The 27,591-nt window shown below is 41.3% G+C and overlaps 2 protein-coding genes across 2 annotated transcripts in view; both read right to left on the reverse strand.

The window, feature by feature from the left end:
* LOC146653543 (calsyntenin-2-like) overlaps window positions 1–14,805 on the reverse strand; it is a 367,985-nt gene extending 353,180 nt beyond the window's left edge. The window contains exon 1 of the mRNA XM_085379506.1: window positions 14,306–14,805. Coding sequence (XP_085235632.1) covers window positions 14,306–14,369 — 64 coding nt within the window. The 5' untranslated portion in view covers window positions 14,370–14,805. The remainder of the gene's footprint in view (window positions 1–14,305) is intronic.
* Window positions 14,806–25,642: 10,837 nt separating this feature from the next.
* On the reverse strand, window positions 25,643–26,756 carry LOC146653547 (lysophosphatidic acid receptor 6-like). The gene has a single exon (XM_085380152.1). The coding sequence runs from the start codon at window positions 26,730–26,732 to the stop codon at window positions 25,896–25,898; it is 837 nt and encodes a 278-aa protein (XP_085236278.1). The 5' UTR covers window positions 26,733–26,756; the 3' UTR covers window positions 25,643–25,895.
* Window positions 26,757–27,591: the final 835 nt, after the last annotated feature.

The raw sequence follows: 27,591 nt of genomic DNA on the forward strand, positions 1-27,591 counted from the left end.
CTTGTTTCATCATTATCTTTTTTATTTATCAAAGGGAATCCTTGTTTACAAAGTCCAGCAAGGAGCACCACGGATCAGAAAGACAAGGGTGCATTTCTAACGCATCATGTTGAAATCAAACATTCAAATTTGAATCAATAATTATGGACTGACTATTCACTTGCTTGTTTTGCCATGTTGATTTAATATTGTAGTTTTGAGAATTAACCTAAAAAAACAAACTCAGGAGTTTAGCTCGTTCCAACCACCTTCAACCATTAGATGTTGAACAGTCACGTATAGATGTAATATCTAGGTTTCCACCTAAGTGCAGTTTGGATGCATTTTAATAATAAGTTTATTATTTCATATCATAACTTGGAATGTCAGCTTCACCACCTTCATAAGTAATTATTAATCGTTAGGAACAACAGAGCAAAAAATATTATATTCTGCTCCCCTTCCCAGCTACCAATAATGTATAATAAGCGAGCTGAATAAATAATAGATTTTCGCTCTGTTGATAAATAAAAGAAGAAGAAAACACTGGGATCTTATTTTACTTTATGTACAAAAGAATAAAAAGGGAAATCTAGTTTAATTTTCAAAATAAGACATTTTCCAGCTCAGCATTGTCATATTGTTTTAATGTGGTCGATTGAAATATTAACGCTTCCGTGAGAAGTAATTTGTGTTCCTCCAGTGTTAAGACCACAAGTTTTACCAGCTTGTAGTCCTTGTTTAACTTACAATGTTGAAATGTATCCCTATCCTCTGGCAGGTGTCACTGTGTTTACTTTCTCTTTGTCTTTACTCAGGAGGACAAACATGACGACAGGTTGTTAAACACCTTCATGTTATTGGGTTTAATCACTTCCGACATTTAGATCCAACCCAGCGTTTCTGTTAAGTTACAGATTAAAGAAGCCTAATGTGGAACAGACCAGTTTTACATAAAATAAAATCTGTTCATAAAACAAGCAGTATACAAAGATTAGATATAAAAAATGTATGAGTACAGTATGATATAATTTTTACTTTGCCTATAAATGCACAGCATTTATCAACTTACAGTCAGACCTGTGCTTTGCTATTCTTTTTTCTACTTATGTGACAGAGTAGAAGACCAGCTGTTGACATTAACAACATCTGCTTACCAATGTATTATAAATGTGATATAAACGATTGTTTAAACATTCATACAGCTCAGCGCTACATTTGTTTCCCATCGCAGGGTTGTTTTAATATTAATGACAGTGTCCTAGCAACCTGTCACCTGATGGAAAATATAAACTGAGTAACAATATTAGATAGGGAAAATGCTCTCTGCAGCGTGATGTGCTATCAGTAATGGAGACCGGCATTTAACAGTTGAATTAAAGATCAGTAGCTAACAGCAGAGCGAGGTGCGGCGCTGTGGCTTTGGTATTCAGGTAAAAGCAGCCTCTTCTCTCAGGGCGTTCGCTGGCTCGATGTGGGGCCCCTCCACTCTCAGAGACAGATGTTAAGCCTGGGTTCGGCCATCCACTCTCACCATAATGAGAACTCAAGGGGGTCCGGTCCCACACACACACACACTTATGCACATGCATGACCACACCAAAAAACACCTGTCTTTCCAGCACACATCAGTAACGCACACCAAAACACACATACACACACATACACACACACAGCCAACAAAACCTGAGAGCTAAACAGTAAACAAGCAAGAGCGGTGGGTGGACTCATGATTTAATAATGTTGTGCTGGCTAGAAAAATAAGTGACCTTCGCACACATGCAGGCATCCATGTTAACACGCAGTGTATCCAAGTGACAAGATATTCAAATAGAGGGCAGTGAGAGCGAAGGAGAGTTGGGGGGGGGGGGGGGACAAGGGCTTGGAAAAGAGTGTGTGTGTGTGTGTCCTGTGAAGCATTTTTGAGTGCCCCATGAACGAATGTAGCACCTTCTTTATTATGTATGACAAAGGGGGAAAAGGAGTCCACTCATGGTTTTAAATGGGTATGAAAATAAGATCTGAAGATCTGAATTCAACATACTGCATGCATGTTTGTGAATGCTGCCATGTTCCTGTGTGTTATTATGGAACCCGATTGTAATTAAAAAAAAAAAAAACATATTTAAAATTCATTCCAGGTTGCAGCCAGTCCTGCAAGCAGCTTGATACATCCTGGACAGTTTTCTAGTTAACTCAGAGTAACAGATAACCAGTCACACTCACATCCACACCTACAGCCAATTTGGAATCTCCAGTTAATCTAACAAGCACAGGCAGAGTGAGAACATGCAAATCCTCAAGAGTTCAAACCCAGGACACGAATGTTTGAATTATAGGTTAATGAATACTGTTTTATGGGGAGGATTCGTTTTTTTAGATAATAATTTAAGGGAAAACCTTAAAAACAGTCTCTTCCAGAACTGCATTGTCTACATTAATCATTTTGATCAACTGTTTGGTCTTTATCTTATGCAATTCAGGTGGGACTTAAATAGGTGCCACCAAGAAGATGCGGGATATGCCCGGGAGGGGTTGCCAGTCTATCACAATGCTAACAGATGCAAAAAACAATTAATGCTCACATTCACTCCTATGGCCAATTTAGAATTTACTCTGACACTTACTTCTTTTTTTCCTTTAATTTGTCAGAAAATTGGCAAATGTGCCGTGATTGCAAAATTATTCCTTTTTTCTTTTCTTTTTTGTGATGACTTTATATCTCAATGGCCCCAAGCATGTGTTTTTTCTGCATAATTTTGTTTTTTATATTGTACTACGAGTATGCCAAAAAACGCCAATACCGTCACAGCTGAAATATACCACTTTATCAGTGGGGCTCTAATATTATTGCTTTGCTTCTTTTTCTCAGTCTCCCCTGGGTATGTTTAGCCTTGATAAAGCACAGTCTAATCAAGTCAACAAAAACTAGAACAAAAGTCGGATTAAAATTTGAGCTTCTAACTGTCCTTAACCCAACGCCCTTCCAAAAGTGGGATCTCAGTGGGGTCCTCGGTAAACGAGGCAGGAACTGAATGTGAAAGAGAGAGGGGATAGACGAATCCTGAGGGAAGGAGAGAACAGTGTGATAAGACCTGGCTAAGCCTCGCCGCCGGTAATTACCACCACGCTAATGCTACACCAGGAAAAAACCCAGCGGGAGCATGGAAACTGATGAAGACTATAGATTAAAAAACAAAAAAGAAAGAAAGAAAGACATAAAACAAAAAGAGGAGATGTCGAATGTCTGATATTAGTGACTCAGAGATCAGACAAAGACAGACAAGGAAGAGGCACACGTGAGGGTAAGATGGAGGCAGATAGAACAGAAGAGGAACAAGGCGGAGTGAGAGAAAGCAAAGCGATGGGAGGAGGTGGTACACATTGACCCAGATCCTCCTCCTGGTAACCAGGAGGAGAGCTGCTACAGCCTGGCTGCTGTCTGCAAGTGGGGGCTGGAGCACAGGATGAAGAGATACAGGACACAGATATGAGCCAAAACAGCCGCCACGGCCTGACAGCTGGTCTAAATCACAATAAACATGTGAGGATGTGGAGCTTCAAATTGTGTGATTTTTTTGGTGCGTGTTGAGCTCCTATAAGAGCTGACAGGTACCCTCAGTGCTGTGCTCGCTCTCCCCTTTTCCTCCTATTTTCTTTTTTTTTCCCAGGGAGTGAGACAGGAGCACCTTGGTGATGAGGCCCCGAGTGTCCTGTTAAAAAATGAAACAACCCAACAGAGTTCACGTCCCTCAGGATTTGATCTAGACGCAGGTAAACACACACACACACATACACACATTTGACCATGCAATTACTGAGGTTGTGCAACAGCCAGAGGGAACGCAACTCAACAGAGGGAAGAGAAGGCGCTCAAAGTGTGTGTCTGTATATGTGTGCATGGACGTGTGCATCAGTGGCCCAGTTACAGCAGAGGGATAAAATCGCTGCATCCGTGACAGCCCTTCTACATAATTCTTGCCCCACCTGTTCAAACGCTCCACCTGTGCAAGTTGTGTGTGCGCGTGTGTGTTCCTATGCAATCATGTGAGTAAACACAGTTGTTACAGATTTCTTGGAAAGAGGGATTTTAGCGTGCATGGACAACTTTGAAGTTTCGAGGCGAGGCCTTTCATATTTTTTAACACGCGCAGATACACACACCTCCCCACAAACTCATCACAAGGATGTGGGATTTCATGGATCATTGTGCCTAGATTTCTATAGCAGGTTGAAAATATGTCAAGCAGACTGTGTGTGAGAATCACTGGCAACAAATCAGTGCACTTCAGACTGTTGGAACTCTATTTTTAGATGCTTTATGGTTCTTGGCTCTGTGGTCCCCGATACTGGAGAAAGTCGCGGACCCTCGCGAATAATAACTCATCGCCTAGACACGCATCATCGTCATGCCGCATCTCCCTATGTAACGGCTACGTGTTAAAAAAACAAAAAACAAAGAGCACTGCTTAGCATTAACATTTAGATGCTGCACATTTCCTGGCCATTTTCACCCGTCCATCTGTCACTCATCAATCACCGCTCAGCCTTATCCTCACTGTGACAGACTGTCAGGTCCCCGGTGTGTTCTCACATTCCTCTATCCCTCCAATCTTTCTGCATGCCGGTGTATGCAAATGAGCTAATGGAGATACGCACACACACAAAAAAATCTTCCGGCAAGTCTGCTTTCAGCACAATGGATGGCTCCGTTAATGCAGTTTCTCTCTGAGTGTCATTGGCTCATTTCAGCACCAAGGACAGCGCCAGCACTCGCTCCACGTCTGCTTGTTTATAACTCGTGTGCTGTCGTGCAGTTCTCTGGGAGGGTGGGATATTTCTAAAAGGAAAATGAAAACAACACTTTCTCCCATCCAAACAACAGCACCGAGGCTGCTCTCGAAGCGTTTATACTGATCTGTGATGCATCAGCCCGTATTAAATATACATAGGCTTGATAATAGCAAGACTAGATGTTTGGCATCCATCTCTCTGTGTGTTAGAAATTCATGATGACTCCTATTTCAGCAAATAATAATAAAAAAAAGGTGACAACGCTTTGATAATGCCAGAACAGGGGTAATGTAGGGAAACAGGTTTAGGCTAGGCAGACCTCATATCCAGTCACTACCAATCATAACCGCTGCAGAAGGGTGACAGACTCTGGAGCATCTGCTGGCAGACTGGATTAACACCAGGGGCACTGGCACTTTAACTTATAAGAAGCAGCACTAAATAACATGTGTTTTATCAGGGCAGGCATATCTGTAGACCCCCTGCAGATGTAAGGTTTAACTGCCAAAAAGGCCCCGAGCCTCAGGAGTCCACGCATCCACAAGTATAAAGACAAAGAAAAGCTGTTTTATTTATGCACTGCCGCAGGAAAGCAGTTGTGAGGGCCTATGTGTTTGCGTGTGTGTGTGTGTGTGTGTGTGTGTGTGTGTGTGTGTGTGTGTGTGTGTGTGTGTGTGTGTGTGTGTGTGTGTGTGTACATGAATTTTTGGGTTGTATACGTATAAACCCGGCCAGCGTCTGCTCAGGCCTGTAAGTGGCTAGCATATTGGATGACAACTGTTGCCTTCATGGGGGAAATGGACAGATTAATTGAAATTGAGCACAGATAGAAGAACAGGCAGCAACTGATGATCACTTAAAGCAATCATCAAGGAAAAATCACACAGGGACTTCCTTGCACGCTACCCCGCTTATGCGCTGCATGCTCGTGTTTGTGCGGGGCGCTTTGAGGGATTGTGGACTAACGGAGAAAACAACAATTACTGCTTAATTAATATGTGTGTACCGGCAGCTCCAGCCCAATACCAGTGGAAGATCATCAACCTCAGCAAACCAAGAGCAAATACTGATGGCTTCTAATGAGGATTGTGTGTGGTGCGTGTCTGTGTAGACTGACAATGAGGAGCATGTGTTGCTGCTTGCCCTGCTGAAAGAATCAGCTAACACTCATGCAGGGCTGACCTGAATATGGAGCCCTCTTAGCAGTGAAACTCAAACAGCCTTCCTCCCGCTCCTACAACACATCTGTGTGTTGAAGCAAGCACCAGATCAGCACCAACCAGACCTTTTTCTGTCTTATTTAACAGTTTAATAAAGGAGCCCTTCATTCTTAAAGTAAAAGTTCCAAATTTGGGAACTCTGCTTCACTCAAAGCGTTTATAGTGATCGTGTTATATAATTTTTCTTCAAAACAAAAGACAGTAAAAAATGTTTGATTTATTAGAGCTTCTGTTTGGGGAGAATCAATAAGATCTTAGAGTCTCTGGTAACTAACTGATCAAGGCCAAAAAAATTTTCCCAGTAGTTCTCAAAATATTAAATATTTAGCCTAACTTTACATTTAATAGAGCAGGACAAAATGTTCTAACAGCACTCTGAGCATGAACAATACATACTTTCCTTCCTCTTGACCAGTATGTACTGCGGCTTTTCTGTTATTGTATTTGTCTGCATTCTTAAGACTTCAGTGGGTTAAGTAATTAACTTGTCTCTGTATGAAGATATACTAAGCTTAAAAGTGGTGAGTCATATGCAACTGTACAATCCTGTGCAACATATAGTCATGGAAAACTAGTATGTACGGTCAATGTATAATAATATGCAGCAAAGCAACAGTGTGGCAGTCTCCATTTGCATGTCCAAGAAGTTTACCAGGTGACCTAGCCACTTTGCTTAGCTTTTGACCAGCAATTTTTACATGGTACGCACACTGATCATTGAAAAGCATGCATTATCCCCACCGGTTTGTTCTTTTAGAGGACTTCCATTCATTCAGCTTCATTTAGAATCTTCTTTACTGTCATTTTGTCGCTCATAAAGTAACCCTTGAAGCTATCAAGCTGCTACCAAGCAAATTCAGGGCCACTGTTGTATACCAACACCAATTCTGAAACTGTTACTTTTAACCTACAAAGGCCGTTTATTTAAGGGTAAACCGGGAATGTAAATGTTTCTGTCTATTAATACCAGCATTAGTCACAATATTTTGATCACCTGAAGCTGTTTTTGTCATTGGTTTCTGTCACATTCCAGGCCTGCTTATAGAACAAAATGACTGGGCTTGCATCAGTGTTAGTGAGGGTGATTTCTGCCTATGCAGCTGTCCTTGGAAAAACCCAGCAACTATTCTAATGGTTGTCAAACAGCATCATTAATGGCGTATACTGAGGTGTCAGAACTCATCATTAAGGACACAGGCGAGGTCGTCAAATGTCGTCTTTATGGGGAAAAGAGTTAAAAGAAAAATGAGCATGTCACCATCTGTTGGACTGATGGTGGCTGGTTGGAAAATTTACATACATCACCTCAAGGTAGCCTACAGCACTATGCAAATACAGATAGGAAATTAATGTTTTGAATATATATTTAAGATAGGTGATGTGTATCACAGAGTAAAAGTCAAAAATAAGTGTAGAGACTTATCTCTAAGCTCCTCAGAGGCTTTTGCTATTTTTCCACATCGTTTCTTGAAGTCCGCTCTCCACTCAGAGTGCTCCACTTGTCAAGTGTGAAGATTTATGAGTCACAAAGACAAAGATCTGCAACTTTCTCTGACCCTTTCCTCTCACTCATCCTATAATTCTCTCTGCCTTCTCCCTCTGATCATTTCCTCCGAGGTCAGCCAGACCCAGCTGGTGGAGAGGGACAGGTCGGGCACTATCTGTCTGTGTAACCCTTTGCTACTCATCAGTGCGTGCATGTGTCTGTGTGTGTGTGTCTCAGGATGTGTCATCATTCCTCTCTGAAAAATAGAAGAGAGTCCACTGGCGAGATTGGGCTAGAGGTAAGTGATTGGAAAACAGGACCAAATAGATGAAAGGAGGTGGCAGAAGGACCTCCTTGAATATATTGTAGAGCTCTTGAGCGTAAGTGTGTGTGTGTGTTCCTGTCTAGCTATCTTTGTGAGGACCGAAATCTGCATTCTACTATACTTGTGAGAACCAACAGTCACTTGTGAGGACACACACACCGGTGCTCACAAGTGTGAAGGCCTTTTTGAGGCTCAAAATGTGGTTTTAGTGTTAGGGTTACAATTAGGTTATGGTTAGGGTAAGGGTTAGGGTTAGGCATTCATTTTTGATGGTTAGGGTTAGGGTAAGGGGCTAGGGAAACCATTACGTCAGTGAAGGTCCTCATTAAGATAGCTGAACAGGCTTAAGTGACTATTGTATGCACTGTAGTCCATGAGAGCAAAAACAACAGGAGAGTTTGGTGAGGTCTGGCTAGACACTTAGAATAACTTAAACTTCATAATCCAAAAGAAGTGGGGATTAAGTGTAGCAGTAAGGAGAGACATACACGCACACATTCAGACATGCAGCTGTGTGTCATAAGTACTTTAAAGTCAATGTGAGTTGAAAGTCACCATCTGGTAGACATCAAGACACACAAAATCTACTAATAAATCAGTTAAAAGACGGCAGCCTGATGCAGTTTCTGTTATTGTTGAAAACAAAGCTCACACATTTAAAACTCACTGATAATTGACATTGTTAAATTAACAGCAATGGAGAGAGCAAGGCTCCAGAATTGCACTTAAGCTCTATAGCTTTAAAGGCGCTTGAAGTGAGAACAGGATCATATCAAAATGTTCGACCTCTTCATGTGACTCCACTGTTTTTTACTCTTCCAGGTGACAAAAAAAGCCATCATAGCGAAACACAACTGAACAGCGGTACTTCACTTGCAAGTGTTATTAAACTGTTAATTTTTTTTAAGTTACAAGTTTTCTTAATGCAATGTGTTTTCTTCATTCCTTTTCCTTCTATTTTATGAGAACACGGGTCCTGCTTTACAGTGACTGACAGTTGTAGGAGTTGTACTGTTATGGAAATATTATGTATTTAAATCAAGCATTTACAAACCAGTGCCTGGGATTCATTAAAAGCATTTGTTGTGTCTCAAGTGGATTTTTCTTTTTCAAAGTAGTAGCAGCTAAGTGATAACGGTGTAATAGAGAATGTCCATAATGTATATTAATGGTAATTAATTGGCACTTTTATACCAAAGGTTAGACCTGTAATGTAGGTGTGTTGGACTACAACAGTGTTTTCCAGTATTAGTTTTTTTTTTTTTTAAATAAATGACATAATTCGTTGAAAGCTAAGACAGCCAATGCCTAAAGATAACATCAGCTTTCTAGCCAGTGTCTAGAAAGACAATATGAAAGCCCATTTAGAAGCAAGAAGATTCAATTTTGTCCCCATATGACCACAGTCACCATTGTTCAGCAAAGGTAGAGTTGCTTAAATGTTCCTTTAAATGGTCCCTATGTTAACAGACATAAAAAGTCCCTTAAGTGCCTAGCAGGGCACATGCAGGAGTCACAGGGTGAAAGGTGGGGAGCACCCAGGACAGGTCACCAGCCTATCACAGGGCAAGCTCACTTATAGCTACAGACAATTTAGAATTGTCAGTTAATCTAACTAATGCATGTCTTTGGACTGTGGGAGGAATCCACAGTACCCAGATTAAACCCACATAAGCATGCAGAGAACATGCAAGTGCCACCTACAAAGGCTACGGCCAGCAGGTGGAGTCAAACCTAGAAACCTCTTGCTCTGAGGCAAAAATGCTAATCAGCACACCATCACTCTACCATTCCAAAATTAGTGTTGACAAAGAAAAAAAAAGAATTTCCTTTAATTTTTGTTTAACAAAGTAAAGCAAAGTAATGCAACACATCATTGTGACTAAATGCAGCAAACACATCAACGGTTTATTAAAGTGGAAGATGGGGGAAATGTTTCTACTTGTCTTCTTCATGCACTTGTGAGCAACACTAGCCTGAGTTGAGGTCATGAAGAAGACAGGGTGAAAAGGCATTGGGGTGGAGCTTTTAAAGAGTAGACATATGCAGATCTTTGGATGAAAGGACAAGAATATAGTGGAATATGTCACTTTGTAGTTAAATTTCTTTTATTTTTTTCTTATATTTTCACTTGGTAATGAGTACTGGAACAGATTACTTTATCTTCTAAGAGAAAAGGTAAACCAATGCATTCCAAGTAGTGTGTAATGCATCATAACAGGCCATCTGCAGATTGAAGATCACATGAAATGGTGAAAAGCTTCAAAGAAGTGTTTGCACAACTTTCGTGAAGGTCCATAGGAAAAAAAATCTAAATACGGTAATAATTCATTTCTGCATTCCTCTTTCTGCTTCTTGAATCCATCCATCCTTTTTTTTCTTTCCCTTTCAAGCTGATTTCTTTGCTCCTTCCAAATGCATCTCAAAAAAGACACTGCAGCATCTAACTTAATTCTGCAAAATCTACTCTGGCCTCGTCTCCTCTCTGTGTGCCTTCCTCTGTGTGTGTGTGTGTGTGTGTGTGTGTGTGTGTGTGTGTGTGTGTGTGTGTGTGTGTGTGTGTGTGTGTGTGTGTGTGTGTGTCTCACTCTCTGTCTGTCTGTAGGGCAAATCAATAGGCCCTGGCTGCCTATTTGCTGCCAAGTATGGTCAGCTGTGACCACTCAAAACAACCAAAAGGAAAGAAGTAAGGAAAGAAGAGAGAGAGAGATGAGACACCTACTCACTGTATGTTTTACCCAGTTCAGTCAGCCACTGAACTACATACTCACATAGACCATGACTCCCAAAAAGCCCCTCCCACCTTCCGTTCCACGTCTCAAAAAACAATGGAGCAAAAGCAGAAGAGGCTGAACAAAAAGATTCTGTATATAGCGTGAAGATGTAGGCGAATATAAGTGTAAAGGCCACTGTGGAATACCCCGGACAAGCAGCATACACTAAGATCTGATAACAGACACCAAGTTCCCATTTGTGGCTTTATACAAATAGCCAATCGACACTACCCCATATTCATGCCATCCTTAGCACTGAGGCAGAGAACAAAGGCTTGATTTCTCATTAGCAATAAAAACAGCATCTGTTCGCTAATGAGCAAAGTTCAATATGCTGTAAGGAACTGTGTTATTCCGTAGTCACAAGACTCCCTGCGAATCTAGCCGCGGCACTCATGGGATCACAGAAAGCCTCTCGACCTTCTCCTTAAACTTATCCACTCCGACTCTGTCTTTTGTCTCTAATGCTTGTGGAACTGTGCCGGGATCAGCGGCCTGGCATTCTTCCATCACTGCAGCCGCTTAAGCTCTCCTACTTCACAAATGGCATAGAGCTCTGAGAAAAGAAAAAAAAATAGGAAAAGAAAGAAAGTGTTTGTGGAAAAGAGAAAAAAAAGAAATCTGTGAAGTTCCCCCGTGTCACTGAGGCTTGCCTCCCCGTGGCCGTGGCAAACTGGACAGGATTTGTGCCGCACACTGTGTCACAGCCTCGTTGGAGGATTTATAGAGTGCTCCCTATAATGCACTTCCTCTCCTCCACTGGAGTGGACATAAATCTGCCTCTATTTTTTTGACACCCCCCTTTTTTATTTGCTAATGGGATCCTCAAATGCCTATCCTCTTGGCTTGTCTTTATCCCCTCTACACACACACACACACATAAAAGCACTAGCTCACACACACACACAGTTGCGCATGCAGAAGCTCTATAAGGAATGGCATAAATTATAATACCTGCATTGATTAATCCTGCAACTTCTCTAGCAGATGTCCGAGCAGCCAGCTGGTTAGCACGGAGCCTCTTTCACTGGCTGAATATTACACTCTTAGCTGCTTACACGCTCACTGATGGGGGGTGGGGTGGGGGGGGGACCTACAGTGTGTTTATCTGGATATAACAAAGCAGCAAAAAGGTTCCCCCAACAACGAGTCACACAGTGGGCAGCTGAATTAAAATACAGTGTGCTGGTAATGAGCTATCTAAATTCAGAGTTCATATTACTTGGAATTACACAAAAGCAAGGCTCCGGGCAGCCCTGGCAAAAAACTGTATAGCTCTTTCTGCCTCGCTGCCAGGAGATTCTCCCTGTTGAGCTGGGACACGGTCGGTCCTGGGGAAATCGATTGAGCCGCAGCGTGTATCTAGCGAACGCAATAATTCCTTTGTAAACGACATCACCTCCTTGCCTATTTTTGCATACTTGGCAGCTGTCAACATGTTGGCTTCAATCCATCACTCTCGCTCAGATTGCATGCACACACACATATGCAAAGGGGGTGTTAACACTTCAAGCTCTGATTATTGACAACTAAGTAAGAAACACACGCTTGCATGCCGAGTCTGACTGGATGACTCGAGGGTGACGGTGCTTAAAGGAAGTCGCCTTCCTGGAATGAAACGGTGGCTAAACACAAAATGACAGGAGCGGCGGCGCTTCAAAGTTATCTGGGAAACAAGTTTGTATACTGGCCCTGCAGAGGCAGATCCCTCTCCGGCGCCTGACACGGATGCACTCTTTCAGTTGTTATCTCAAAAGCTGAAAGTGAGAACCAGACTTGGAGTTAAGGAAAAAAAAGAAAATGGGGAATGGTGCTTCTTATTGTGTCTGCTTCCCAGAAGCTGTGACAGGAAGCAGGAACGGGTGGTAAAGGTTGGGCAATGTACAGAGCAACAGATAGCAGCAGATAGGCAGATACTGGATACAATAGCCTCTTATTTTCTCCTGGATTTAACTGCACTATACAGTGTCCCAGGGGAATCAATTAGAACCATGGTGTGCTTGGTTTTTTCCACCCCCATTGACTTGGCAGTAATTTGTTTACTTCACAGCCAAGCTCTGGATAACAAAAAACACACACACACACAATAAATCCTTCCTTACAAAGCAACCTTACCCTTTCTTTCTGGCCATATTACATCTCTGAACTAATCCAGTTAATACCCTAATAGGTAACATGTATTTGCACATGATAGACAGCCCCACTGTTCCTTGCGTGCAACTGAAAAGTGCATTAAAGGCAAAACTTTGACCTCTTGGCCAGGTCGCAGCCCACAGCAGGTCTATTAGCATATCTTTTCCTTACACACACACACACACACACGCAGAAAAGATTGCAGCTGTAGGCAGCCAGCCGACCAGCAACAGGGAGGATCTTCCCCGTGTCAGAAGGCGAGGAGGATGAACAGCTTATCACAGTTCTGGTGCCGCGTGGCTGCCAGATGAAACTGACAGGTGTCACCTTGTTATTTTGCTGTGCAAAAGCCCGCCCAGGTCTACAGGGAGTTGATTAGCATGAACCTGTTGCCGCATTTACCTGCTTACCTACGGCACATGCCAGTTTCACAAGAGGACTGAGCGGCCCCGCTGCAGTGGGGATGCTGGGAGACCTAAAATTAGCTCAGCAGCGAAGCAAAACTGCCAACAGTATGGCACAGATTTATGACATCTGGACGTCATTATCGTATATCAGGTGGCTTGGGGGATTTTTCGTGGCGCGTGTTTTGCAATTTGAAATGAGCCAAAAGTAAGTGCCAGTACTTAGAGGCAGTTTGTGGACTGACACAGGTACACACACAAAAGCGCATGACTTTTAAAGGAGACTCATAAAAGTTTGATTGGATCTTGAAAGCTTCGACTGCTTTTGCAGAATTTGCCATATTTAGCTGCTTACATAGGTACATATCTTTGCAACACTAAGCTGGGGGCTGCCACGTTACATACATGTGCATGGCATGTGTATCCTCAGGCAAAGACATTGCCTTATTCCTTTTCCAAGATCCTGGACTTCAGAAGTGAGTCATGCAGATTCTCTCAAACAATAAGCTCATGACAGGTCACACTAACCCCCCCTGCTTTAACTATATTCTGTCATGTATTTTCTTACATGCATGCAAATATATATACGCAGTCTTGGATGATTTTTTTTGTTTGTTTGTTTAATTAAAACTTCTGCTTCGCTTTTTCCCCTGCCTATTCCTCCGCCTATCAGTCACAAACAGCAGAAAACAGGAAAGCCCGTAACCTCAAATAGTGCACGAGGATGCTTCATCTACACTCATCTACACCACAAATATGAAGAAACAAATGTGAAGAGGGTGAGCTACTATAACAAAAGTCGTAATCAATTTTCTAGCAATGCCACCTGAGATTAGCCCACCCTATAATATAGGCCATAACAAGGTCACTGTACGCTCTTTATTGAGTAACACAGAGCGACTGTAGTGATGCCACAGAAGATAAAAACGAATACTTCCGAGTGCCATCGGGGGCTGCACCGTCGTACAGTTATTATCAAGTGCTAAGTATCCACAAGTCCACGCAGAAACACCAGCGGAAAATTACAGCCCTGTCTTGGAGTGAGGAACAAAACGCGCGCACAGTGCAATCAGCAGAAACATCAATTAGTTCGCCTCATCAGATGGTCATCCCTCTGCATCCACAGCCACCCACTATAATAATAATAAAGCACACTGGCAGACGGGCACGCTGCCCTTCACCTACCGTACCTTTGGTGTGAGCGGCGCTCAACCCCAAAACCAGAGCAGCCAGCACGCCGGCTATTCTCAGCATCTTCTCGTTGGAGATTCAGGAGAGGGACTAAGGCGACCTCCTTCCTCCTCTTCTCTCCTCTTTCTGCCTTTTTTATTTTCCTCCTCTCTCTCTCTCTCTCTCTCTCTCTCTCTCTCTCTCTCTCTCTCTCTCTCCTTTCCGCCCTCTCTCTCTCCGCGGGGTCTCTCCTCTCTCTCTGTTGAGGCAGTGTGGAAACAGTTCACTGATATGTGGGACAAGCCGGGGGAGCGTGGAAGTAGAAGGACAGCGGATAACCGCAACACACCTCGCCGCTCGGCACCGCGCGCGTCGCACCGCAGGCTGCTCGGACTGTGGAGACGGGACCAGAGAGCGGCGGACCCCCGGGACCACACCGAGCTACGTCATGAAGAGGAGAGAGATGGACCCGGGCGCTTTTCCTTTTCTTTCTTTTCTTTTTCTTTTTTTGTTCTGTCGCTCTCCCCGTCTCCCTCTCACTCTCTCATCCTCCGCCCTCCTCGCTCTCCTCCTCCTCCCTATCTGTAGAGCATCCCAGCCCACTCCAACAGCAGCGTGCAGTGATCCCTAATGTTACAAAAAACGAGAGGGTGAGGGAGTTTGAAAAGAAGCTATTTGAATGGATTCCGTGTACAACACTGTTGGGTTGTCAGCGAATATTTCTATAATAAAAAATAAAACCGAAACAATTGAACTACAAGCGCTAGAGGCTCATTACAACACCATCAGAGTTAAACGCTACAATGCCATTAGAAAGCAGTGCATATAATGCTGTAATTGCGATGAAGGGGAAAGGGCCATACAATTAAGGCACGGTAAATTTAAACGGAATATCCAGGAAGTGATTTTAATACTGCAGCGTTTTTTTGTTTTTTTGTTGCCACTCATTAAAGTGTTGTTGCTCTAAAGCAGTCCTAATTTACTGTGCAGGCTGGTGTGTCCGCAAGTCGGATCTATAGTTTTGAATAATCTACAATTTAACTGACATGGATATTTGTGGATTTACAGACTCCAGTTGTTTTAAGCTTGAAACACTGACACTCGAATGTAAGTTGCAAAAATGTTACTGCTTTGTTTTTGGTTTTTGGGTTTGTTTGCTTTTAAAAAAAAAAAAAAAAAAAAAAAAAAGATTGTAAAGTATTTAAAAAAGACGTTAATGAGTTTTTCGTTTGGTTTTTTTGGGGGGTTTTTTTTTGGGGGGGGGGGGGGGGGGGGGGGGATGTCATATTTAGCCCAGAGGTTGGCTGTGAACTTATGAGCAGAGAGCTAGCAAGGTTTGTTAGCAAGCTTCACAGACACTTCTCTGTCTGTAGTGAGACAGAAACTTCTAGGACAAGTTTCGCATCACAACAAGACAGATATATAATTTGAGAGTATATTTATTAATATTCCAAAAGGTGCCAATGCCACAACCATGGCTAAGAGGTCCTTTTGAGTGTCTTCTATTACCCGAGGTGAGGCCTAGCTGACGAGCTTTAGCTGCCCAAATGAGCAAACAGGCCTCTACATTTAAGCCTTAGGAGCAGAGGTGTCTAACATAAGGTCCAGGGGTAAGAATCAGCCCACTAAACACTCTAATCCGGCCCACTGGACACCTTTGGAAAATGTAAAGAACCGCATAGATTTTTTTTCCTCCTGAAATTGTTATTTCTTACAATTTATGCACAAAGAGTTATGTTGGCAGATTTCTTACAGTTACCACAGCACCATTTCTTTAGCATGTAGAAAAACTGAGACTTACCATTGAAACTGCACTTATAAGAAGCTAGAAGAAGAATTCAATGTGTAGTTAAACTGGGAGTTTCACTGGTCTGGCCCATGTAGGTTCAAAGTGGGCTGTATGTGGCCCACGGTGTAAAATTAGTCTGACATCTCACATCAAACATAATCATGATCATGATGGATTTTGTTTTTGTTTTTTAAATCACCCGCCATACAGGTGTGATGAAGGAGGAAACTATCCATAAAGCCCAAGTGACTATTAGAGGAACTGCAGTTTTTGGCACTTTCACACTGGATTTATTTTGACAGTGCCAGAGGTTGCTGCTTGGTTCAGACATTTACGCTGCTTCGTGAAACGGGCAATGAAATTAAAAATCACTGTGCAACATGACTCATGTTTGCAGAGAAAGAGCACAATTTCTTTGCATGTTTCAAATTGGGAGTGGGGGGAAATCTCATTTCATTCTTCTACTTTTGTCTGGAAGGTGTGCGTGTGTCAATGTGTATGTGTGGGTGTGTGCTGGCATGCGTGCAGGTTTGTATATGCCTTGTTGTTGATGCTGCGCAGCGGGATTAATAATAACTTTTTCAATTTTCCTGAGTAGCCTATCTCAAAAGGGATTTTTCTTCTTTTGGACCATCTCTGCTGGTTAAGGATTATTCTGGGAGGCAGAGGAAAATATTGCCTCCGTTATCTACGGGGGGTAAGAAACAGATGACAATGCTCTGATTTAAATCCACACAATCCAGTGATGAAATTAAATTTTGGTCTTCGTTTCACTGGAAAATGACCAAAGTGGTGTATAGCTTACAAGGGCGTGTGTACAAAGAGGTGACGGGGCAGAGCAGTGTCTTTCTAGCTAGCATGCTTCGACTTTAACAACCCAAGGAATATGTTGCATAAAGAAGACTCGAGTGAACGGTTGGGTGACATAGGGGAAAAATATCAACAAAATGCATCACAGTAGGAAAATAAAGTGTTGAATGATCATTTGCACCCAGAACAGCTTGAGTAAACACTGGGATTGATTCTAAAAGATACTCCCTTATTTGTTATTTTAATGATCATTCAAATCATTTTCATAGTCAAACCATTCACTGTGTACTCAGATGAAGGTGAGCTACATGAGCAACTTTACAGGCTAGCATAACGGAGACATCAGGACTCAGAGGGTTAAGCTTTTGCTACAGTTCATCACTTGTTCCTTTAATTTTTTGTTTCCTCTTTTTTGTCATTCATAGCTGAAAGAGAATCTATTACACTTTTTTAAATTTTCTGACTATACAGTTACATAGTCAGAAAATTCAGAACAGTACAAATGAAAGCTACATGAGCTAATCTCATGTAGCTGTTGTTCAAATCTTTTGCTTGCGAGGGGCTGCCAATCAGCAGAAAGTTGGCTTAAAGGGAGGGGGAAGGAAAGTGAAGCGTCAGTTTCAGATGAATGATCAACTGAGGTGATGTGTTCTTTAAAGCTGCAATAGTAGAGTCCGAAAATAACAACATGGAGCTTCTAATCAGTCCCCTTTAAACACCTCTGAGGGTATATACTATAAGCTATTATATTCCACAAGGCTTTAAAGCTTAGGGACAGCTCTTCTCCAAATTATTAATCTGCAGACGCAAATACTATATCACAGAAAAGCAGGGCCCATAATAATGTAGCAAGGCAAGTCACCTGGCAAGATACGTCCTGAATGTGACAGAAGTTTCCATATCAGTAACTGAGCTGCATCAGGCAAAATACTTCAATTTTTTTCATCAGGGCTATTTTCAAAATTACAACCTGCTGCAAATGGCCAATTTTGTGAGAATCCCGTTTCTGCTCTCCAGGTTTTTGATGCTTTTTCATTATTGACACACATTATGCCCACCAGGCTACCGTATCTACCACCCTGGGAATAGTGAATTGGGAGCCATAATGCTAATGCGATATCACACCATGTCCGTCTGTCTGCTCAGAGTCCAGAGAAAACTTTCGCTCGCAACGCGCCCCGTCAGGCAATCTAACCCGGCCGAGCGGTTTTAATGTGCAATTCTGGTCGCCTCATGGAAGTATTTCACTTTTGGGAGATATTACCGGCTACTATATGATGATGGAAACCTTAGGAAGGATGACAACATTAGTTTACTATTGTGCAATAAATATATAATGTCAGAACGTAGCCCTTCCATAACAAATGAAGCACTGGCAAGGATTTAAATAAAACACAATCTGGGTAATTCAGAGGAGAATGTTGATGTTACGTTTTCTTTTTCTTTTTTTTTTACTGATAGCTTTGTTTCATATTAATTTTCTTATCTTTGAATCTCAAGTCTGCTCTGAGTTAATTCCATATCTCTTTACTATGCACCGTCACCCTGACTGCAACAACTGACACTGAACACAGCGGAACACAATGAAGCTTTTGTGACTCAGCAGGCTTAATCAGCAATAACTTATTGTGTGGAACATTGTGGCCACTTACCAAAGATTTGTGAGTCATAGCCAGAATGCTACACACATAGGTGTGGCTAGCGGTCAAGCTTGTTCTCATGTGCCTTTGCTCTTGCATAAAGTTTAGATGCAGGACCGTGGCACACAAAGAAGACAGATGCATGTAGAACACTGACTTTAAACTTTTACTTTGCACACCCAGGAATTGTGCACAGACACACAGCTTTTTCCAGTAAATCAGGTCTGGCTGGAGATCCCTCTGTGCACAGCGAGTGTGACAGATAGAAAAGCACAGTCGTGCATCTTAATTTGATCATTTGCTGAACACATGGAGAGAATAGAAACACCATCGTCTTCATTGCAGGAGCTAATGGTCCATTGTGCTGCTATTTGGAATATAATCATGGAGAGAAGTGAATGCCTTATTTGTGTGCATTTTTTTTTATTAGTCAGTTTCAGAGTTTGGACATTAGCTTGCGGGGGAATGTGTTGACAGTTAAAAATGTTTTATTTTCAAAATTTTGCAAAGCAGGTCCAAGCCAGACCCCAATGTCATTCCCATTGTTCTCCTGCCTGCTGAATGCTCTTAACCTCAGTATTCCATCCTATGACTGTGGGGACTCTCCCAGCATCTTGATCCTTCTCCCTCAGTTGAGAGATAATTTTTTCTCAAGTAATGACGCTCCCATGTTTCCTTTTGATCTTTTATACCATATCTCCACGTGCACAAAGCCTTTGTTTTACTCCATGTTTTGTTCTTCTTCTAAGCTCTGTGTATAGACTAATCACTCTACTGTCACCACATCACATCTCTCCATCTCCCTCCCCCTCCTCTCCCCTCTCACCCTCGCTGTCCAGTAAGTGTGTGTGTGTGTTTGACAAGAGTGCAATGCCTCGGCATGCTCCCACTGACAGCTGGCTGAGGCTGTAGGAGGAGGTGAGGACGGGGAAGGGTAGGCATGAGAGGCGGCTAAGAAAGGCAAAGAGATAGACCACCATCCCCCTGGCGTTTTTCTGAGGAAGTGTCGGTGGCGGCGCTTTGATGCCGCCTACATCATGCAGAGGTCTGAAGCTGTGAGAATGCCTTCTGGCCCCGTTTTGCCTTGTCTCACTGGCAGGAACTGGGCCAGAAGTTGTCATCTGCTCAAAGCCTTGCACATTTCTCAATCCCATTACTGAAAACTGTAAGAGAAAATATTGTTTCCTCTCCCGTCAGAAAAATCCAAACACTTAAATTTTATGTCTTTAACTCAGTCATTTTTACTTCTTCTTTAAACATTAAACTTGGTAAAAAAAAAAAAAAAAACAACAACAACAACAACATTTTTTACTAGAACACAACAATACTAGACTAGGCTTTATTTTATTTTAGAGACCAAAATAAATCCCTCACATGCAGGTGCATTTTTGAAATATAAAAGCTTTTATTTGTACTGTTCTGAAGTTGCAGAATTGTGAGTAGACAATACAAGACTTTCAGGTTTTTCACTTTATTATTCAGGGCCACCATAGATATATATCGCATTTATTCGTTACTTATTCTGAACAGCAGTTACAGATGACTAAGCATCACATGTATGAGAGTTCAGTCCTTTCTCACGCACTGTAGCTCAGTCTCATTATTGCAATGCATCCAAAACCAATTCAGGTCATCTTGATTTCCTCTAAAATGAACATGAAAAAAGAAAAAGAGGTTCCTTTTTTTTAAAGCATGAGTGATACTACAAAGAATACTCTTGCCTGTAAAGATTTGAGTATGTTGAATAAAATTGTATTTATTCAACATGCTTCACACAGAAGAAAAAAAGCTGAAAGGTAGGTGATGAAATGAAAACGTCCTTTTTAAACTTTTTAACAAATAAGAACCTAAACAAAAAATTTTCACATGATAACAATAGGGCTGCCACAAACGATTATTTTGAGAGTCGACTAGTCACCGATTATTTTTGCGATTAGTCGACTAATCAGATCATCATCCATTGGACGTAAAACGTACAGCTTATTGCACCAGCAGCATCTGCTCTTATATAACTATCATTAGCTTACAGCTTTAAGTGTTTAAGGTATGTGCTAACTAAAAATAAAGACAAGATGATAGTTTATTACATTTTAATGAAATTTGCAGATTGTTTCGGTGAAGTTTAATAAACTCCTTGCTATCTAAAATATAACGGGACACCGGAGTATATTCTCCAGCATCTCACACTTCTGATAATCAGTTGTCTGCTTGACGTTTATTCAGCTGTGTAAAAACTATAACTTTAATCTCAGCCAAACCGATTTACTCAGGAACAAATAAAATATTAAAAAAGCCAAACAATAACATTTTTAAGTTATCTAAATGACTTATATATCATGTTTAACCTGCGTAGCGAAAGACGGCGGTGGGTTTGAAAACGATTTGCCGGGAGTCCGGTGTTCTCACGGGCTCTAGTGACCTAGCCCCCGGCTAGCTATCGAGCTAGTGGGTAACAGACGTCTCCGAAAACGTCGGAGCGCTTTTGAAAATATGTGGTGTCTTGATAAATTGAGCAGATATTTGACGTTAACACAGTTACATTCTCACCCGAAATATGTTAAACGTTTACTTTGTGACCCAGAAAGAATAATAACAGTAATATTAAAACTAACTAGCTGCCACCGTTGTTGGAAACTGACCTGGGCTGGACTATGAATTCTGGGACAGAGCTACTTCTTCTTCGGGGTTTAACGGCAGCTGGCATCCTTGTACATGCAGTGCTGCCATCTTCTGTTTCAGTCCGTTATTAAATCCTACTACTTATTCCTGCGGCTGTTGTGATCTTACAAAGCTTCAAACGACGCGTCGACTATTAAATCAGTCGTCGATGATTTTGATAGTCGACGTAATCGTGACTAGTCGACTACTCGTGGCAGCCCTAGATAACAATATCCTTTCATTCTCTGCAGTGCACATTACACCTCATACAGTCATGTGAAAAAGAAAGTACAAACTCTATCAAGTCAAATGGTTCACATATCACAACATAATAAAGCAAATAATAATAATTAGTCCTTATCAGTTTCTAAAATTATTTAAGTACACACTCAGATGAACATTGGACACATTACACCATGCCATTTACTGAAAAAGAGCCAGAATGCAGAAGCAGAAGAACTATGTGCATCCTGTAATTCAACAGTGTAGAGACACTTTTATGAAGTAACTGTTTTCAGTCTGACTTTATCAGACTCTTACATCATTGTGGTTGAATTGTGGTCGACTCTTAATGCATTTGTTAATGCACAGCTCTCTTAAAGATACAGCGAGAAATTATTTAGTTATTTATTAGTGTATTATTGTGTCTCACAACAAATTGATGCATTCTCATAAACAGAATTATTCCAATAAAAATAGGAAGGAGCGGGTGCTGGTTTGTGGGAAGCCTCATCTCCTGAACTCAAGTCAGGCCTCTAAAACACGAAAATGTGAATGAATGTGCGTATTTATACTATACAATACTACAATTCTACTACGCAATTAGTTATTGTCAGTAGATCCGATAAAGCAGTGGTCCCCAACCTTTTTTGCTTATGTCCGACAATATTTTCACGGACTGGCCTTTTAGGTGTCGTGGATAAATACAACAAAATAAAACCAGTACCAGTACCAAAAAAAGACTTATTCATAACACATGGGAAAAGACCCAGGGAAACTGAGTTAATGATAAAAACAATTTAAAAAAATAACAATAAAAACCACTAAAAACCCCTGAAAACCATAAATTTCACACCCGAGCCTCAACTTTCGCAGCCTGGTACCAAATGACTCCGATCCGTGGCACGGGGGTTGGGGCCTGCTAAGATAAAGGATTGCTTACACTTGGCACTGCTGCTGCACTTGAATTAGAAGGGAATAAAAAAAAAACTTAAAAATCTCAAAACTCAGTTGACTGTAATCTACAATTTACTCACATCTAGTGGTGAGATTCTACACACTGCACCTATAAAGTCCTACCAAACCACTTCAGCACTTGACCGAGCTGATAGGTTTGTAGCTTGAACCTATTCGCTGGACAATCAACAATACAAAACCTAACACGAGCCACCTATTATTTTTCAGTCATTCTGGTGCATATGTCGCATGTCGAGGTTGGCCCAAGCTTCAGCTGTACTTGTGCTTGACAGTTGGTGTTTGTGCTGATATGGTGTGTTTGCTTTTCACCAAATGTTGCACCATGCATTTGGGCCACACAGTTCTATTTTCATCTTATCTGTCCAAAGGAGAAGTGAGACCTGTGTTTCAGAAGTCTTGTGGTTTGTTCACTAAGCCATGCTGCCATGTTCTTTTCAGAAAGTAGAGGCTTTGTCCTGGCAGCCCTTCCAAAGAAGGCGTACTTGTTCAGTCTTTTTCTAATTGTGCTGTCATGAACTGTTTAAGGTTTAGCCAAAAGAGTGACTGATACAATAAAATGACTTACAACACAGAGAATAGGGTCTAGTGCTTTAGCGATTGAGAACCTTGTAAAATGGGATTTTCCCCCTGACTGTTGTGACACAGAAAAGAAAAACATTTAACTTGATTGGATGGAGCCACTTCCTGCACATGCAAGGACGATAGCCATTTGTCTGCTCATTGCTGTTTTGGTAGCTCTGCATTTCTTTTTGTCTCTTCCTCCTTTCTGCCCCCCTTTGCTTGGTTTTTGGCTCTTTGTTCTGCGTGACTCTCCACAGTCACTAAAGCTGCTGCTGTCTTTGAATAGTAGTCCGCCTCTGGTCCAAGGGAGACTTGGCTGCAGCACAGCAGGCTTGTTTGTGGGCCTTGGCAGGAGAGGCTTGCAGACCTGAATGTACCTACTTAGGGTCTTTTTTTATGGCATGAATGTGTTTGTGCTGTTGTGTGTGTGTGATATGTGATAGAGAAACAAACAGTGGAATTTGTGTGTTTGCGTTTGTGTGTGGTGTGTATGTGTCTAAGTGTGTGTGTGTGTATGTGTGGTCTGTCTGTGTGTATTTATGGTGTGTATGCGTGGTGTGTGCATATGTGTGTCTGTGTGTGTATGTGTGGTGTATATGTGTGTGCGTCTGTGGTTTTCTGGTTGTTGTTTTTTTTCTTTTACCTTGGGGGTGGAGGGTCAGCTGACCGTGACCAGACTTTGCACACACATTCATGCCCCAGTCAGAGCCTCCCATCCCTCCAGATCTGGTGTATCAGCCACTTACAGATGGAGAGCTTCAAATAAACATGAACACAACCTTGATTTACACATATACAAGGGGGGGAAAACGAACCCAAAAGAAACTCCAAAATACACGTTAATTCTGGGACAAACCAATCAATCAACACCCCTATGGAAAGCAATGATATGTTCCATTTAGAAAACACATATTTTTGTGACTATTATTCATTTAATTTGACAATATTTAAAGAAGAAACAAAAGTAAGAAAAGAAAGAAAGGCTGTAAAAATTGATTGAAAAAAGACTGTTTGATTTTTATTTTGTAGAACTACCAGAGAAGTTAATAAAAAATGAAAGAAGATAAATAAGAGCAGATGTTTTATGAACCATAAGACGTTTTATAAAAGCAGTACAGGTTGCTTATGTACGATAGCACTTTCCATTCAGCTTCTCAGTTTGCATTTGCTGGTAGAGGTTACACACGAAATTGACATTAAACGTGAGCTACGCAGAGGATGGAACTTCCTCAAAGCAGGTTTTCAACAGACAAGAGATGAATTATAAACTATAAAAAATTAATAACTGATATGTGGCCTGCTGCAGACAAAGAGGTTTGAATGGCAATTTAACAAAAGACATAAATATCTCTTTCTATTTTTTATTTTTGTTTATTTTACCACTGACTCAACAAAGAGAGCCTATGTAATAAAGACGAATTCAACCACAGTTAAAGCAAACATGAAAGCACGCATCTAAAGCATCTAAATGGCACAGGATGAACACACCGTGTAGAGAGTGGTTTTTGAGGTTTGGTGTTTTTCCATTACTAACCTAGTTACAGAGACAAATAACCGTTTAAGGTTAGCTGATGCTAGGTACAGATGACCGTGTAGTGAGTTTTGAATAACTTCAATTGTGCTTTATGTCTGGATTGTTTCACACCTAGAGCCTTTTTGGATTGTTTGCTACAAGCGTAGAGAGCTACCCGTCTCTTTGCCAAAACTCATAGGAGTCATAGGACTGGAGTGCTGCTGGCCTCCGTACTAAGATGCTGACAAAAAAGCACAACAGCCTCAGCTGCATTGAAGGATTTATACCCAAAGACACACACTTGACTTGCCAAATGATGTTAAAGGTAATCAAAAGAAGGTCTTATCACAAAAATAAAAATGCCCCGTTTTCATATCTGCTGCGTATTAAAGGAATGACAGTAAATACCAGGGATAGTTGACATCGCTTCATTGAAAGCACCAGCAACTGTGTGCTCACCTGGAGATGTCCTGCATGCAGGTTCCTGACGTGCCTGTCACACATGTCCATCCCATCTTAACTTGGAGCTTGATCGTAAAAAGATCCTGCCAGTAGTCAGCTTTAGAGCATGATTTGAACAATGAATCAAAATAAATAAATAAATGAAAAACTAAAAAAACAAGGGGTGCTGTTTTAGCGCTAGAATGAATTAATATTCGCACCTGTATCTAGAAAAAAAATTATATACATCAAATGATACCAGAAGTAAAGATTTCTTTTCTTCCATATCAGATATAATAAACATGATAATTTAGTGCAACTTAGAACATCTGAGTGATTTTGCCTGCAAGCAATTCAGGCAGTTCACGGTGATCATTTATATTTCTACGTGTAAATTTTAGCTCTCATGCACAGCTGTCACTTTCTGCAACAGCAGCAGCTGCACCAATCCTTACAGCCTCAAAAAAGTTCATTCTAATGCCGTCAAAGGCATGCATCAATTTAAGTAATTTCCACTCAATCTTAGGGAAAAGACGCAGGTTTGAGAGTTACTAACATAGTCCGTGAGGTTCATGACAGCTTGTAAAGCATTTGTGATTGAACTGGTTTGAAAACCTAAAACAGTAAAAAGCCGCTTTGCACATCTATTTCACATAATGACTCAAGACAAGCCAACACAGTGATGCAAACAGACTCTGGCATAATCTCTGACTTGCCAAGTATTTAATATTTATATATTTAAGAGCAACATTTAGAGCAAACTTTGTCTGATGGAAATAACAAAAGTTGTTAATTTTGGTACTTATTACACATTAGTTTACATTTCCAAGGCAACAGGAGAGCTTATACACTGTAAAAACAAAAACAATGCAAAACTAGATAGCTAGATAAATGACATGCAGAACTGGCCTTCTTAAATACTGATATTCATTTTCCCTTACAACCTTACTGTGAAACATTCTCACAAGAAACTGGGAAATCTGACTGGTCATGTTCGATGACTATTCAGTAGACCTGTCTGTGTCCTCTTTTTTCTTCCAGAAACCATCAAATGAGAAGTAATACAACAGTGGATCCAGACAGCAGTTCACACTGGCAAGACAATTCAGAGCCCGTTTATTATCAAAGAAAACAGTCAAGGACACGGGCAAGAAAAATATACTGAACATCAACAAGTTCATGGCAAAAATCAGCATGACGTTCACTCTGTTGTTGATCCTTGTGCTGATATTCAAATGTCTGTTTAGAGTCAAAGACACCAGAACTGTGGACACAATATTGATGAACAGCAGGGTGAAGAGTAACACAAGCTGAAAATACGCTATTGGAGGAAAGAAGTCCTTCTTGTCATCAAAACAAGTGGAAACATTCGAAGTGTTGTTTTTCAAATAATTTAAAAGGTTCAGACTCTCTGGGATATTCACCATCACCACAATCAGCCAGACGAGCACAGCTCCTTTTGTGGCGTTGGACGAGGACCGAAGTTGGCGTGACTTCAGAGGGTAGACTACAGCCAGCAGCCGGTCGATGCTGATGAAGGTGATGAAGACTGCGCTGGAGCGGATGTTGTTGCGAAAAAGCATCGTGAGCCATACGCACGCCATGTTTCCCAGAGGCCATTTGTGTGTGGCATAAAAGTAGACCTTCATTGGTAAGGAGATGATGAGCAGGAGGTCTGAGATCACCAGGTTGATCATGAAGACAGCGTTGGGTGATTTGCGGCCGTGGTGGCGAAGAAGAATCCATAGCGACAGAGCGTTGAGAGGCAGTCCGAGCGTTATAACAGATCCATAAACTACGGCGTACACCGTGTCAGCTTCTGTTCCATTTCGTGCCATTTTGAGCCACGTTGATTTCGTGCATGTTTTGCGTGAGTGTGAAATGTAGAAGTGGGGGAAGTGACTGTATGAGTGTTAGAAACCGCAAGACACACCTCCCTGCAAATCACAAATGCCAAAAACAGTGTGAAAAAAAAAGTTTCAACAGTGCTGAAGTAGCAGAGAAAGCTGAAACAGGAAGTAACCGTATGAGAATGAAAGAGTTGTGTGGAACTAGTTCAGCGTGGGAGCCTAAAGTTGAAAGAAAAAAAAAGTTACAATTTCTTTTTTTCCTTTATGTAAAACTATAAATGTTCTCAGTGGATTATTTCAGGAATCCACAATCCTGTTTGTTTACACTTAGCTCCTTTCTGTGATAAAGCATCATTAAAGATTTTAGTAACTGGTGGATTTTAATTTTTGATCGAAAAACAATAAAAGAATTCAAGAAATTTTACATCTGTTTTACAGGGAAATCAGAATTTTGTTTGAGTTCAAATCTGATTCTCTGAAAAATATATTTTTAGTGCCTCACTGTTTAATCCAGTCTTCCTCTGCACAGAAATTAAAAATGTGTTCAAAACTCACGTTACCCATCTTATTCCAGCATGTCGACATGCTCAGAACAAACTTGCTTGCTTCTTGTACAGGATGAAATCTATTTACTGGGAGGCGTCCACTTTCAGTGAGGGCAAAACTTCCCCATACTTGAATATTCCAGCTACTATGTTTCTCTTTGGGTGTTGCATACTACAGTGTTATGCACCACAATGTCACATTCTCACACCCGTTCTTCTGTTCTGATTTCTAACATGGATTTACTAGCAAATAAGAATTCTATGAAAATAAATTTGTTGCAGCACGTGAGACTTTCTTCTTC

This window comes from Rhamphochromis longiceps, linkage group LG14, assembly GCF_057381845.1.
Source record: "Rhamphochromis longiceps isolate RC_006_pf linkage group LG14, R_longiceps_female_GT1.1, whole genome shotgun sequence".
Lineage (NCBI taxonomy): Eukaryota > Metazoa > Chordata > Actinopteri > Cichliformes > Cichlidae > Rhamphochromis > Rhamphochromis longiceps.